The following is a 16674-nucleotide window of genomic DNA, read 5'->3' as shown; positions in this document are numbered from 1 at the left end:
AATGTGTACCCTATCCTGAACATAATTACTGATTAAAAATAGACATGTTAAAATAACCAGAGATTCCTGAGGACTGTGATAGGTGGAAATGGAATTTTAAAAAATGACTTTTTTTAAAAAGATTTTTTTACCAGCATAGACACCTTTATTTGACAGTTCAGGACAGGAAATCATGGGAGAGAGAGGGGATGTGACATGCAGCAAAGGACGTCCAGCCGGGATTCGAACCGCGGTCGGCTGCGTACGTGGTATTAAACTTGGCTATGCCATGGCCACCCCACACTAGCTTTGTGTCCCTTCTTGGCCACCCCAGTAAAAATGTCCTGGATACGCAACTGCTGTGAGGACCCAGTGAGAGGGTGACCATCTTTGTCAGCTGGCATCGTCAGAAGCTTCAGCCAAGGCATGTTGACATGAACCTTGCCCTCTGAGGCCTGCTTAACGTTCTCTGGGGTGGGGTCCAGTAACCTTCCTTGAAAAGGGGCAAAGATTCCTGGCTGCCTGCGGTTGGCGTGCGGTGCCAGCCCCCCGGCATAATCGTACACTGACACATTGGGAAAGTGTTTCCAGGACAGCAAGAGATCCACAAAGTCACGTGGACTCTCTGCTCTAAGGTTGAATTTGACTGAATACACAACCCCACATGGACAGGTGATAACTGCCCAACCAGCTGTGAAACAACAGAAGAAAACAGTAATAACTGACATCAGGAGCATGTATAGCTAACCTACATAACTACATAATGATACTGTACTTTCTTTAACACAACAACATATAACAAAGTGGAATAATCGTCAACAGTCCATATCATTTCACTTACCAGAGGCACCCCACACCTTCTCAAACAGCTTGTTGTAGGTGACTCTATTAGACATTTTCTCAGACAGTCTCATGACAAGATCCACCTTGGACCCTTTGTCGTCCACACCACACTGTTTGCACAGTGCCCTGACCTCCTCTACCTGTTGTGAAAATGCAATGAAGTTGATATTGTTAATAAAGCATAGACATAATTTTTGCTAGCACAAAAAAAGTGGATTTTGCATATTTCATCAACTAATTCACCTTCAAGTTCACAAGCTCATCCGTGAGCCGCTCCTCATTAATTTTCTCATCGTCATTAAGGTTTTCATCATCCCCATCATTTGACATTTTGGGGCTTTGCATTTTTTCAAATTCTGTGTTTAAGACTGAATTAGACCTCCGGGTGTGTGGCCCAATCCAGGGGGCCCAGTGATGGTAACACAACAAAAGGGTTCTTCCGACCACCTTTGTGAACAAACGTGATGAGTATTAGCTATTATTATCACAAAAATTAACCACATATTATTATACTTTACTCTCTCTCGCACTGTTCTTAAGCTGTTCTGTCTTTTCACAAGACTTACATGGAATTAATCCACGACGGATCATTTCTGTGGCCACAGCGTCCCAGAGGTTGTTTATGTCCACATGACCATCGTAATTTTCAGGTGGACTTGGGATTTCTCTCACTGTTAAAACAGTAGTTTGTTATTCATAGCTCAATTACTAAAAACACTCTGAGCACAACAGTTGATGCAGTGTTATTCAAGGGCATGGTTAATATGATGTTACACTTACTAAAATTCAGAGAGAGATGAGGTGCTGTACAAACAATGAAGCTAAAATATGTGAAAAAACAGCTTATCAAACTCACCTGGCATATTGAAAACGCCTTTCTTGTGAAGATCCATCACAACAACCGCTGGGCTGTATCCACATGACACACAACTGTAAGTGTAGTCATGGTTGGTAAGGGCCTCAAAATGAAGGTGTGCCTGAAGAACTCTCTCCTTGTTCGGAAAGGACACCTTCTCTGTTGTCTCTATTATTTCGATCACTTTGCTGATAGCTGTATGGGTCTGGAAAATGATGAGAAACAGGAGTATTCCAATGTTTCAAAATGTAAGTTATATATTTTGTTAGAGTTGCATCTTCAATCACCATTTGTTTTACAGTAATGATCTGTAATGAATAAATTATAATAAAGAAGGAATAAGCAAGGATAAATATATTATTATTATTAATATTATTATTATTATTATTACTTAAGTTTAGAAGTTGGGTCGCTCAAAAAAGGATGTAAAGAAATTAAAATCTATCACATAATAGAGAAAATCAATCAACCTTTCAGCGAGCACAATACATTATTGAATTATATGCACTCACCTGTAGTGCATTCCTGACCATCAGACACAAGTGCAGAGACAGGATGATGTGGTCATCGAAGTTGTGGATACCCTCCTCCCACTCCTGGTATCTGTAAATCATGCCACAGTTCAGGCATGATTTCCTGTATGTTGATATTCCTAAAAACACAGTTCTTCTTTGTTCTTCCCTCTCTCGACTGCTCTATGAGAGCCTGGGGTAAATCTGCAGGGAGCTTTTTGTTGGTGAGGAGGTAATTAAGCATCCTTGCGATTCGTCTGTCATCTGGTGGATAACTGTCCTCTTTAGACTCACTTACATTTTGATCTGTGGTGGTCTGGGTTGGATTGAGTGTCTCTGCCTGTGTGCTCTTCACCTTCCTAAATAGCTCCCTCTTTGTGACAAACAGATGCCATTTAGCAACAGCTTTGTGTATGCAAGACTGTTTCTGTTTAGAGCAGAGACAATGCCAGTTGTTTTGCTTTGTGTCATACAACACAATCACTCTTCCCAACCTACTATAATAGGTTATCTTTGTTACATAAACAGAGATATGAAATTTGGATGGTGGACCACCCACAGTCAGGTGCACAGACAGAGGCACACCCTCTGCATCAGCATTTTGTTGCCAACGCAAGAGGCTGGCTTTACGCTCCTCACCAAACCATTTATTGTCCACCATTGTTTCCAAGGCCTCCTCTGTTAGTGTCACGGTTTGACTGTCAGTGCGTGGGCAATACAATAAAGATTGTATGTGGTGGCACTTGAAAGGCAACATCCCGCTCCTTCGAGCAAAGTCAGCGTTCAGACGACACTGGTCGACCTCACACAACACCTTCTGTGTTGGCCCCCAAGTATTCTTGATCACATGTATGAGTGTTGCTGGACCACAAAAAGATTTCTCAACTGCAAACACACCATGTTTACCATCGACACACTGACAGGCCAAAAATCTGTCCTTCAACACAGTCTCAAAGTGGTGGGTATGCTTCCTCTTGCAGTGTGTTTTGAATTTTTTTTTGTTTAACTTCACCTTGCAGTGAGGACAAGTGAATTTATGCTGAGCGGGGGCCAATGGGTGCTGTGTGGGGGCCTCTGGATGCTGAGCGGGGGCCAATGGGTGCTGTGTGGGGGCCTCTGGATGCTGAGCGGGGGCCAATGGGTCATGTGTGGGGGCCACAGAGGGCTGTGTGGGGGTCAATGGGTGCTGTGTGGGGGCCAATGGGTGATGTGTGGGGGCCTCTGATGCTGAGCGGGGGCCAATGGGTGCTGTGTGGGGGCTGCAGCATGCTCCTCCTCCTGGTGTATTTGTAAATGCCTTATGAAGTGCAATCTATTTATAATTGTTGCTGCACAATAGCAGCAATGAAAATGTGCTGTCGTCCGACAACTTAAGCCACACTTGATCATTGTGAATTCTGTAAGAGAGGAATGAAGGGAACAAGATTCATATTTGTGAAAAAATACTAATTCATTCATTTGTGTAATATGTAAGATACGCACTTTTGTGTTTTAGTGAGGAATGGCCTTTTATATGGTTGTCAACCATATGTTTTGCACCCACATATTTACAGTAAGGACAGTGGAAAAGTTCACTGTTGGTGCATTTAGTAATGGTTGGTGCACCGTCCAATAGTAAACTAATGTGTCTCTATATATCAGAGGGGAAAAGAATAGACATAAAAGGCACAGCAATTAGAAATCCACAAGACAAAATATATTAAATAATTTTTCACCTCAACAACAAATATTGTTCATGTCATGTCATGGATGCTAACAGGTACTTCCTCAACAAGGAAGAGCGGCTGACGTCTGCTAACATGACAGCTGGAGCTGGACTGGGACAAAAAGTCATCCCTGGCATTTTTGGCCCAGACCGGCCCAATACAATTGATCAGATCTTTTTATATACTAGCCTACTACTATGATTTACCATTTGATTGTTATTCCATATCCCGATCTTCTGTTTTATTCAACCAGCACAAGCAACACAATATTTCATTAATTAAACATCAGTTGATCTTTCCTGCAGATTATTCAGATGATAGGCTATTAGATTGTCTAATGCTTGTGAATGGCAGCTTTTTAAATCTGCTTAAATCACAGCATTTACTGTTACACCTGCTTTACTTTAGGTTGCTAGTTAGCATGTAATAACTATCACAAAAACATAACAAAACACTGACAAATAAGTCGGATATAAATATTAATCTAAAACTCAGAAAAGGAGATTTGAAGTCCAGGTTTATATTCATGAAATGCACGTGAAAACTCTGCATAACATTTTCCCCCCAAAAGTATGTCGGCCTACCGGGAAAATGCTCTGTATACCAGATTACCAGTCCAGCCATGCCGTAAGATAATTAGCAAAAGCTAATAACTAATGACAAAGCTCATAACTTGGTGTATCATCAAGGTGTAGAATGCAAATACATACAGAGCATAACTTGTTTTAAAATAAAATGATGTTACTTCCTTCCTTGTCTGAATTGAAATATTGTAAAGTAGAATGTTCTTACCTCCATTTTGCCAAATGTATGAACTGTACTGTCTGCTTCTTCTTTCTCAGACACACATTCTTCTTCTTCTTCAGCGGTTTAATGTGGGGGCAAGTGGGCGGAGTCAAACGTGTAGCTCCGCCCACATTAAGCCACTCCCCGATCTGCGTACTGCAGCCGGGGGCTTCTTGATTATTGAAGAGGTTATAGGATATGACATTTTGATCATATTGCACAGCCATAGTCGGGGCGTGGCTTTGGACGGAGCACTGACGAGAGGGGGAGGAGGGGGTGGAGCTTAGAGGAGGTGCCACTTTCAAATCTTGCTAGCTGTCCAACATTACCAACTGCAGCTTTAATAGTTTTAACAGTCACCAATATACATTAAAGTTTACAACATAAACGGTTCAGTAGCAGCATTTTTCCACACAACTCACCCTGAGCAATGCAAGGCGGCACTGTGAGGGTCAGTCGGGACAACGGAAGCTGAGGAGGTTCAGAAAAGATGACGTGTGGCAAGAAATGACACAGGAAACATTAATAAAATAATGTTAAACTAAAGTAACTCAATGAGATCAAAACACCCATACTCATTAGAGTCATTAATGATTAATACAATTCACAAATACAAAATGGAAATCAGAATGAATGAAGTGCATTTTAACTCTGTTACACCAGTCACAGGGAATCGACTGTTCAAAAAGAAATATATACTCAAAATATATAGAATATCAATCAGTAAACGTATTGATACATCAGTGACATCCATATATGAAAATGTATATATTTCAAATACTGACAAATACAACTACATTTGTTAGTGAAAAGGAAATGAAGGATAAAGAGGGAAGATGTGAACTAGTCAAGGGAAAACTAGAGACTGAACCTGTCACGTTGATAAATGTACATGCACCTCCAGAAAGCAACAAGCACTTCTTCAAATCCTTATTTAATGTTACAGCAACAGAACCAGAAGGTATTTTAATTTGTGGGGGACTTCAACATAGTCATGAACCACTGTCTAGATACAACCAGTTTAAAAGGAAATGAAAAACACATGTCAGAATGAGTAAAGCTGTCCTCAGAAGAAATGGGAACGATCGACATCTGGAGGAATTCAAGTGAAAGAAAAGAAAAGAAATACCACCTTAACTAAAACAAACACTTTGTTGATCTCTGAGAAACATTTGTTCGTCTCTCAGTGAAGATCAGTGAAGATGAAGATGTTGTGCATCCATGGTTTGTGAGAGGACCATATGACCTTGTGACATATATTAATAGGTTTCTCTCTGTTATATTATGTAGAAATGTAGAAAATGTCTCTACAGTCATTTGTTGTGTGATCAGGTCTCTTGTGACAGCGTCTCTCTCTCTCTGCCCTCTGCTGCTGTGCAGGTGAGTGAGACAGGAAACCCTCACCTGATTCACAATAACAGCTTTGTTAGGTTAGTATGTCCATGCAAAGTGATGAATGTAGTCTGACTGTACCTCAATACTGAAACAGCTAGAAATATCATTTTACATTATTGGTAAATATCAACGTTCTACATCGTTGCCAACACACTCTCATCTCTCTCTAATAAATCTCTCCAATCCAAAAAGAGGAAGCATCAAAGCCTTTCCTTTGAAAAATATTATAATTATAGATTGTAAAATTCTGCCTGTAAAGCAACAGATGAGCAACATGATGAGATATTTTTATGGAGCAGAGCTCGACTGTCCTCAGCATTACTGTGAACATTTACACTTTCAGTGGTCAATACTTTAGACAGTCCTGGACAAAACTGGACAGATGTCCCAGTTTATATAACATTGTTTTGAAGTAGCAGCCCTTTATCTTTCTTCACATGTTTCTACTGACTGTGTTTATTGTTATGCACCAAAACACAAATTCAAATGGTGAAAAACTGTGATTCTGATTATTGTGTGTCCAGTTACATGATCAATATACTGTACAAACACAAACAGTTGTAGGTGTTTATCAGGAAAAAGCACCAGTAATGTTCTGCTGTAGATGCTGACCTGCTCATGTGCAATCCTTTGAGCTTGAAGATCTTCTACTCCACGTATGAACATCTGCTCCTTGACCTGTCGCCCTCACATCTGTTCAGTCTGTGTGTTTGTTCACTGTTGGTGTTATTGTGATCTCAGGTCAGGTTGTTGGTAGTTTGCTTTGCTACACGGCTAATTTGACGTTAGTTGAATGATGCTTCACACAGACTCAGAGTCTTTACATGCAGCTGACCATCTTCTATAACCTGGCATCAGGTCACACACACACACACACACACACACACACACACACACACACACACACACACACACACACACACACAGTTTGTGTTAAATAAAAGACTTTTGAACCTTCATGCTGTCTATTTAATATTGTACAAGAGTGAATGTTGCCAGCCTCGACTCTGTCAAGGATCCAAAGTGCTTCGACCGTTACAGCTGTTATGGTCATTTTGGTTGTAGTTTTTAATTAATTGTTAATCAGAGTTACAAACTAACAGTTTAGTACCTTTTTCTGAGACTGATTTGGTGAATTGGCTCTTTTCCCTTCTTCAGGGGTGGTGCCCCAAGGTGATCTAATGAAAATTGGATCTTATTATTTATCATAATTAATAATTATCCCTGATGATCATTAATTATTATTGACAGCCAAATTTAACCCAAAACTCCCTATTAATGCTGCATGAAGCACTACAGTACATATGTGTGTTTGTGAAGCAGCTGTTTGAGTATAAAGTACTATACAAAGTAAATAAAGATGAATGAAGAGCTGTCCACATACTTTTGTCCACATAGTGTAGGACTGAATCCCAGAGCACAGACTGAGACAGACCTGCTCTCTTTACATTTACTGAATGTGTCTGAATGTTAATGAAGCTGCAGCTGGTTGAATTCTTGTGTGTGAACTCTAATAAAACTCCAGCACATGATAACTGATAGAACAACACTCACCACTGTACTTTGATCTCCACCTGTTGTATTAGACTGAAGTCAGTGTGAAGCCAGTGACTCAGAGCAGCCTGCAGGGGGCAGCGTCTCTGCTCTGCTCCAATCAAACCCACATGATCACCAGGTAAGTTCCCCAACAGGTGGAGCTGGAATGTGGCCGTCCAATCGGAGCAGCTACGCGGGAGGAAAACACGGAGGCCTACGGGAAGACGTTTGTCCCTGTGGCCTTCAGACATGTTTATCAGAGGATGTAAGGACGGACACTTTCTGGAGTCAGGCCTGATTCACTACCTGCTCCTGCTGTTCTCCTTTCTGATTCTGCATTTGTTTTAATGAACATCTTAAAGCAGCTCTGTGTAGTTTTATAGAAGAAATTCAAAGTGACACTTTGATATTTACAATATTAATGAGCTAATAATACAAAGTGTTTCCATCAGTGAATAAACCAGCTGCTCTCAGAGGAAAACAAGGTCCCACAACACTCTTTGAAGCTAGAAAGGTGGCAGGGTCCGCCACATGTAAACACAGTAAAGCTCCTTTAAGGTCAGCGTGTTAAGTCACTTTATTCAGTCATGGAAACAAAGGTCACTTCTGGTCTCAGGGATGAAAACAGGCTCGTTCCAGATGAGCCGGTCCTGTACAGAACCCATCAGCAGCGATTGCAGCACAATGCATGCTGGTTAGATTTGTGTCCAACTCCAGCTGCTCTCCACAGACTGCAGGACCCCATGGCATGATGGGAAACACCTGTCTGTCTCCTGATCTAACAGCTGATTGGTTCAGACGTGGACTCAACTATATGAGGTTTTATAGAAACTTTGTATTTCTGCTGAGTTGGAGAGATTTTGATGTGATGTGTGTGATGTTGAAGGTTTATTGTGTCAACAGAAGACTAAATATCTCACATTCATATTATAAACAGAACAATAATAATTATTAACATGTGACTCGTTTAAATCGGCCTGTAAAAGATTTAACAGCAGCCAAACTTGTGGTCAGTGGGATGTGAGGATTCAGAGGAGAAGCCCCGACAGTATCAATATGTGACAGATCAATAATGAAAACTATTGTGTTGTGTGTTTGACTTTGAATGTATTGATGTATTAATGTAGTGTGAGAGGGACGGGTCTGCTCACATGATTAGAAACAGCAGCAAACTGAGATGAAGCTGATTTATGTGAGAAGTGATGTAAAATGATCCGTGAACACAAATCACAGCTGTGTGTAGAGTTTTAACAGTCTGTGGTGTCACAATGAACAACAAGTGAACACTGTACACACTGATCAATGTGTCTGATCACATTTAAATCAATCAGTCACATCTAACAGGAAGTGAGTGTTTCTGTCACTTCCTGTGTAATCTACTGCGGTAAAGCTCGCTAGAACATTAAATCGATGTTGTGGTGAACATGTTTTCACATTCATTCATTCAGTCTGTCAATAATGAACCGATGTGAAAACATGTTCACCACAACATCGCTTTTATTTTGAAATTGGTTCTTCGTCGCTCGTACCGTAATGCCTAGCATACACGCGCACCGCGAAACAAAGTGCGGGCTGGCTTTACATCCGGTGTCCCGTTAACTTTCACTTTGTGTGCTCGGTGTGTCGCAGACTGACAGTTGTGTCCGTGTGAAGCTCCAGCTGAAGGTAATGAAGACTTTTGAAATGTTTGACTCGTGAACACAAAGTGTGCTCAGTTTAGTGACAGTAGAAACACAACAATGTGCCTCCATCTTCATTTCTACTAACTCACTGTAACTTTAAACTGTTGTTTGACTTCATTTCCTGATAATCAAGATGGAGAAATATTTAGAAAGAGGAGCTCGAACTTTCTCACTTTAGTCTCATTTTCCTCATTAAAAAGTGATTGTTTGTTTTTGTGGGTGAAATTAATTTGCTGCTTGTCCATCAGTCTTTCTAATTATTCATTAAAGTTGTTCCAGTCGTGTTGAGAAGTTTCCATCACTCATAAAGAACATGTTCATCATGTCAGTGTTCAGTTGATTCCTACAGCTCTCATGTTTCTGTGATCAATGAGTGCAACACAAACTACTTTGTCACAAAAACATTCATGAAGTTTGGTTCAGTCATTTCATTTATTATAGGTCTTCTGAACATGAGGTCATAAATATACAGACAGTCATTCTAATATTTGGTTAAATGTCTCTCGGCCATTTTCACCTCAGTCAGCTGCTTTTGATCTCCATCCACAAGCTTCTGGTCCTCTGGATGAGTTTTTAACCGCTCCTCTTGACAGAATCGGTGAAGTTGAACTAAATGAGTTGTCTTCCTGGCTCAGACTTGTTTGTCCAGCACAGTCCACATGTTCTCGATGGGGTTCAAGTCAGTTTTCTCTCAGCAGCAGGTGGTAGTTTGTTGTACACTTGATCTTGGGCCCTGTAACTGCATTTAAATGGCTCCAAGTGACTTTCCTGACTTGTTCAGATCAATAATGAGCTCTTTCAGATCAATGCTGAGCTCCTTACACTTTCCCATTGTAGTGTTTGTGTCTGAGTCTGGTGGCTGTATCAAACAAGTCCTGTTAAAGTGATCAGCTGTGATCAATCAGAATCAGTCAGAAGAAGTTAAGATGCTACAAAGAACATTTGATTCACAACTTTCTATAATCACCTGAACTGATTGTTCAACTTCCTGTCTGTATATTTATGACCTCATGTTCAGAAGACCTATAATAAATGAAATGACTGAACCAAACTTCATGAATGTTTTTGTGACAAAGTAGTTTGTGTTGCACTCATTGATCACAGAAACATGAGAGCTGTAGGAATCAACTGAACACTGACATGATGAACATGTTCTTTATGAGTGATGGAAACTTTTGACCGTGACTGTATCCAATATTGAGCTGATGTGCAGATGAATGATCTGTGTTTCCTCTGCAGACGACAGTGTGTGTGAGCTGAGCAGCATGAATCAGTGTGAGGACAGAGAGGAGAGAGTCCCTCCCTCTAAAACCAGTCTGTGTGGGGAGCATGAAGCTCAGAGGTGAGACCACCATCTCTACCTGTCCACCACTCACATCACTCCACCATCATTATTCACACTCAAAGCTCTGTGTGTGTTGTGTTAAAGCCCAGAACAGCAGAGACCAGACTCTGCTGGACCTGGACCTGGACCTGGACCTGGACCTGAGCCCAGCTGTGTGTCCTTTAAGAGTGACCAGTCAATCGATCGCTTCATTGAATTTAAAGGAGAACAGCCCTCTGCTGCACAGAGGTAAGCTGTTAATATCACCTTATATATCTATATGTGTGGCGTGTCAAACATATATATCAGTTTGGTTTCAGCATCGTTCTGACGGGAAATTAAATGTGTGAGAGGCTCAAATTTAATTTCTACTCTGTGGCTACAATTCACCAGCTCACAGTCTGTCATTTGAAGTTTTCCTCGTCTTCTGTCAGACTCTACAACCAGCACTGCTGCCAGTAGACCTCACATGTGCACTATGCCATGAAAACTCTACACATAACACATTTGTCTTTTTTTTGCACCAACAACAGTTTTCATACCCTTATTTACTAACAACAATACACTGCCACTCTGTTTACAATTACACTGTTCATATTGTAGAATGTATTGTAGTTATGTATATACAATGTATATGAGTCTATTTCTGTTTCTTACCTTTTTATTATATTGTTTATTTTTTTAACTCTTATTAGTGTTTATTGTAATATTACTGTCCTTTGGCTGCTGTGACACAGAAATTTCCCCGTTTGCGGGACAAATAAAGGAAATCTGACTCTGAATCAAAATGTGTGTAGGCATGGGTCAGAGTTAACTTACAGTTTAGTTCACTCAGCTCTTCCTTCAACCCTTTTTCAGCCCTGTGATGTAAGTACACAACTTTTATAAACAAGACCCCAGATTCTGCTGAACTGGAACTAGAACCTGGTTCTGAACCAGCTGTGTGTCTTGAAGGACTGTTTTTTTACCTCTTGTTTGACAGGATTCAGTAAATCAGTGACTTTGTTCTGGTTTGGTTCAATATTTGATGAGAAAATGAAGCGATGATCCACAGAGTGAAATCATTCAGCTTCATGTTTTATTGAACTCTGGTGTGTTGATCCTTTTCTTGTTGATACCTGCTAGTTTCTCCAGCAGCTTCTGTGTCTGAAGAATAAGAAGAGAATTTCAATCCCTGGTGGTCTTCCTCTCTGTCTAACAGGATCTATAGGAGACCAGACTCTGCTGGACCTGGACCTGGACCTGGACCTGGACCTGGACCTGAGCCCAGCTGTGTGTCCTTTAAGAGTGACCAGTCAATCGATCGCTTCATTGAATTTAAAGGAGAACAGCCCTCTGCTGCACAGAGGTAAGCTGTTAACCCTCTAGGCGCCAAAGTCGCATTATTGCGACAGGCAACATTGCTCATTAAAACAGCCCATATCTTTAAATCTACTGCCTTGTGCTATTACTGCTTGCTACCACTAGATAGCCAATAGATTCAGCTTCAATCCTGACGTCATTTGGGGGTGTGTTTCTATGCAAAATACCTGAGAAAAAAAAGTTTGAAACCCGACACCGGCTGTCGGAGCGGCAGCGGCTAAGCGGGCAGAGTGGGAGAGGAGAGAGCCGCGGAGCGGTGGCGGAAGTGTGCTGGACAGATCGAGAGACAGATAGCGATTTTTGTAATAAAAAACAAAATGCCCAAAAGACTTTACAGTGTGGATGAGGTGCTTGCACAGATCTTTGCTGATCGTGATTCAGAAGGGGATGATTTGCCCTCTGATGACGATCGCTCGTCAGAGACGAGTGACTGACGATGCTGCAGCTGCGCACACTGTCACACAAGCAACACACGCTGATCACGGCGAGAGTTTTCTTTTCTTTTTACAAGTTAGATTAGGACATTTACTCCTATCAGATTCCTGTTCATTTACTCTGAGGATGAGGATGAAAAAAAAAATCTACTGTGTAAATATGTTCAGAATTCCGTTTTACTGAATTTTACCTGGTGACATACAAATTAGATTAGTAAATTTACTCCAATCAAACTCCTGTTCCTTTATTTTGAGGATGAGATGACAATATAAATATTTTTTTTCTGTGTAAATATGTTCAAAAATCAGTTTTACTGAAAGTTACTTTCAGTCACCTGGTGACGTCACAATATGCAAATTAGATGATTAAATTTACTCCCATCACAAACTTTAGGTCATTATGAATATTTTTCTCATTTACACTATGAATTTATCTCTCACCACTTCCAAGCTACAGCCTTTTGAAATCTTACAATCCAAACGGAATATTTTCCTAAATAAACTCTGGCGCCTAGAGGGTTAATATCATTAAAATGTGACTGCTTCATGTTTTAACTGTTAATTATCCAGAGAAGTTTTTTAAAGCTGTCAGTTTGTTTTCAGCATCGTTCTTCTTCACTCACATTTATATTGTCACATCTGAAAGCTGCCCAGTATAACCAGTCTGCAGCTCTGCTCTCCAGTTGAACTTTTCCTCCACACACTCGTTCTGACTGTTGTCTGATGACTGCATGAGTATAAAACACATTTCACCGAGGCTAACAGATGCTATCTGCTAACGAAGGCTAACCCTGATTCCACAGAGTTCCTCCATCAAATCATCATTTGTTTCATCATGTTTCACTCACTTCACCTGCTGCAAGTTTATTGTGACTCACCAGTTTGTGCTGAACAAGTAGCATCGTATCAAAGTCAAAGTTCAAAGTTCAAAGTCGACTTTATTGTCAAAACTGCAATATGTACAAGACATACAGAGAATTGAAATTGTGTTTCCCTCTGTCCAGACAATATAAGTGAATATGTACAGAAAAAGCAGAAAATAGAAATATAAGAATATAAAATAAAATAGAAATATAGATCTAAAAATAAAAATAAAAATAAAATATGTACAGCTAAGAGACATTCGGGAATATAAAGTCCGGAGATATAAATAGTGTGGAATAGGTATGTCAGTATTGGGGTTGGATATAAATATAGATATAAATATGGCAGTTTGATATAAATATGACAGTATAAAATGGTATAAACTGGACTATGACAATGAAGTTGTAAACATTCTTACACAGTGCAAGTAGATTTTAAAGTGTTTTTGAGTTGTAAAAGTGACTGGTGCCATTTGGGGGGGGTCAACAATGTCCAGAGTTAGTGGGGGCAGCGGGCGGAGAAGGAAGGGGGGGCAGCGCTGGGAGGGAGTTCAGCATCCTGATGGCCTGGTGAATGAAACTGTCTCTCAGTCTGCTGGTTCTCGCTCGGAGGCTCCTCATCCTCCTCCCGGAAGGCAGGAGACTGAAGAGTTGGTGGTTGGGGTGGGTGGGGTCGCCCGCAATGCTGAGTGCTTTGCGGGCCAGACGTGTGCTGTAAATGTCCTGGAGGGAGGGGAGGGAGGCACCGATGATCCTCTCAGCTGCTCTCACTATGCGCTGCAGGGTCTTCTTGCAGGATGCAGTGCAGCTGCCGTACCACACAGTGATGCAGCTGGTCAGGATGCTCTCGGTGGTTCCACGGTAGAAGGTTGTCATGATGTGGACTGGTGCTCTGGCTCTTCTCAGTCTGCGGAGGAAGTAGAGGTGCTGCTGAGCTTTCCTGGCCAGTGATGCGGTGTTCCTGCTCCAGGAGAGGTCCTCAGAGAGGTGCACACCCAGGAACCTGGTGCTGCTCACTCTCTCCACAGCAGCTCCATTGATAGTCAGTGGAGGGTGCTGGGTGGAGGCTCTCCGGAAGTCGACAACAATCTCCTTCGTCTTCTCCACGTTCAGAGAGAGATTGTTGTCTCTGCACCACTTGGCCAGTTGGCTCACCTCATCCCTGTAGTTTGTCTCCTCGTTGTTGTTGATGAGCCCCACCACAGTCGTGTCATCCGCAAACTTGACGAAGAGGTTGGTGTTGTGTGTTGGTGTGCAGTCATGGGTCAGCAGGGTGAACAGTAAGGGGCTGAGCACGCATCCTTGGGGAGCCCCTGTGTTCAGCACGATGGTGCTGGATGCGCTGCTGCCGACCCGGACTGCCTGTGGTCTTCCTGTCAGGAAGTCCAGCAACCAGTTACGGAGTGAGGTTGTGACAGTGGGCTCTGTCACTGAACACGGCAGCCTCCCCCGCATAACACACATGTAATCTCCCCTCTGTTTGTTAGCTGCAGCAGTGAGTGCACACACCGTTTAGCAGCTAATTGCTAACCCTTTCAAAAAACACACACACATAACCCTCTGTGAAATAAAATGACGAGAGCCATAAGTCAATCATACGTTGGTTTATTAGTTGAAACTGAGTACAGCAATTATGCAGTTTGACGGGTACTTATCATGTTAGACCGGCAGACGCGGCTCTCTTCCTCTGTGTTTGGTCCCGTCTCCGTGGTTGCACTTCCGGGGTATGGGTGCTGCGTCGGGACAAACTGAACTAGCGCTCTAGTGAGGCGTTTTAAGGGAAATAGTCCCGGGAAAATGATAATTTAGGTGAGCTCACGGGGAGGGGGAAATAACTGAGGTAATAAACTGGCCAGGGCATATGTGAAGAAGGAAGACATGAAATTTAGGTGTTTTTCAGACATTTGCTAAAGAGACATGGTTTTCATGTTGTGTGATTGCTGTCTGTGTTATTTTTACCTGGTAACTCATTAATGTGTGCTGATATGACATCCCTGCATTTTTGGTTCGGGCCATGGGGGATGTGGTTACAGGGCATAAAACCGGCTGAGGAAACCTGGGAACTTGAGTTGAGGCTGGGTCCTAGAGGGAGTAGGAACTCTGAGCCTGTGAGAGACGGTATCTATAATAGTGTTTTTTTGTTTTCTCATTATTTTGAATATACTTGTGGATCCATTGTGGCTTCTTTTGCTTTTTGTCACTGTTTTGCACGGACGAAATAAATACACCTTTGCACTGAAGTGCTATTGTGGTTGGACCATCATTTTGTTAAAAGGGACCTTAAAGCGGCCTTTTTCTGACAGAGGTGTTTAGTCCTAAACAGTCCAGTTTCTGTATCAGCTGCTGGGGGATGATTGTATTAAAAGCTGAACTGAAATCCAGGAACAACATCCTCACATACGAGTCCTTAGAGTCCAGGTGGGTGAGAGCTGAGTGGAGGGCGGTGGAGATTGCATCATCAGTGGACCGGTTGGCCCGATATGCAAACTGGTACGGGTCCAGGGAGGGAGGTAGGATGGATTTGATGTGCTGCATGACCAACCGCTCGAAGCACTTCATGATGATGGGGGTCAGTGCCACGGGGCGGTAGTCGTTGAAGCACGATGGGGAGGTCTTCTTTGGAACCGGGATGATGGTGGTGTTCTTGAAGCAGGTGGGGACAACAGCTTGGCTCAGGGAGGTGTTGAAGATGTCTGTGAGGACATCTGTGAGCTCCTCTGCACAGTCCTTCAGCACACGACCAGGAATGTTGTCAGGTCCTGCAGCTTTGCGAGCGTTGATCCTGGAGAGGGATCTCCTCACGCTGGCTGGAGACAGGGACAGCACCTGGTCATCTGGAGGTGGTGTTGTCTTCTGTGCAGGTGTGGTGTTGTCGGCTTCAAACCGTCCAAAGAAGTGGTTCAGATCGTTCAGCAGAGTGATGTTGTTGTCACAGGTCTGTGGTCGAGGTTTGTAGTCCGTGATGGTCTGTAACCCCTGCCACAGGCTCCTTGTGTCTCTGCTGTCGGTGAAGTGGTGGGTTATCCTGTTGCTGTACTGCCTCTTTGCAAGTCTGATGCCACGGGACAGGTTGGCTCTTGCTGATCTCAGACCAGCCTCATCACCTGCTCTGAAAGCAGCATTCCGGGCTTTCAGTAACCGATGGACTTCCCCCGTCAGCCATGGTTTCTGATTGGCCCGTACTGTGATGGTCTTGGTGTCCGTGACATCATCAATGCATTTGCTGATGTAGGCAGTAACAGTGTCTGAGTACTCCTGTATGTTGATGTGGTGGTTGTAGGTGGCTGCCTGCTTGAACATGTCCCAGTCTGTGGTGTCAAAGCAGTCCTGGAGTGCTGAGGAGGCACCCTCTGGCCACACCCGTACCTGCTTCTGAACCGGTCTGGTGACTTTGAC

At 42.5% G+C, this 16674-nt stretch overlaps 1 protein-coding gene across 1 annotated transcript in view; it reads left to right on the top strand.

Annotated features, from left to right (window-relative positions):
• LOC140996598 (protein NLRC3-like) overlaps nucleotides 1-16674 on the top strand; it is a 69089-nt gene that overhangs the window by 32123 nt on the left and 20292 nt on the right. Inside the window, exon 4 of the mRNA XM_073467034.1 lies at nucleotides 11821-11967. Within this exon, the coding sequence (XP_073323135.1) occupies nucleotides 11821-11967 (147 nt within the window). The remainder of the gene's footprint in view (nucleotides 1-11820; nucleotides 11968-16674) is intronic.

The sequence above is a fragment of the Pagrus major genome, chromosome 5, assembly GCF_040436345.1.
Source record: "Pagrus major chromosome 5, Pma_NU_1.0".
Taxonomy (NCBI): Eukaryota; Metazoa; Chordata; class Actinopteri; order Spariformes; family Sparidae; genus Pagrus; species Pagrus major.
This window is presented reverse-complemented; position numbering and strand designations above follow the sequence as displayed.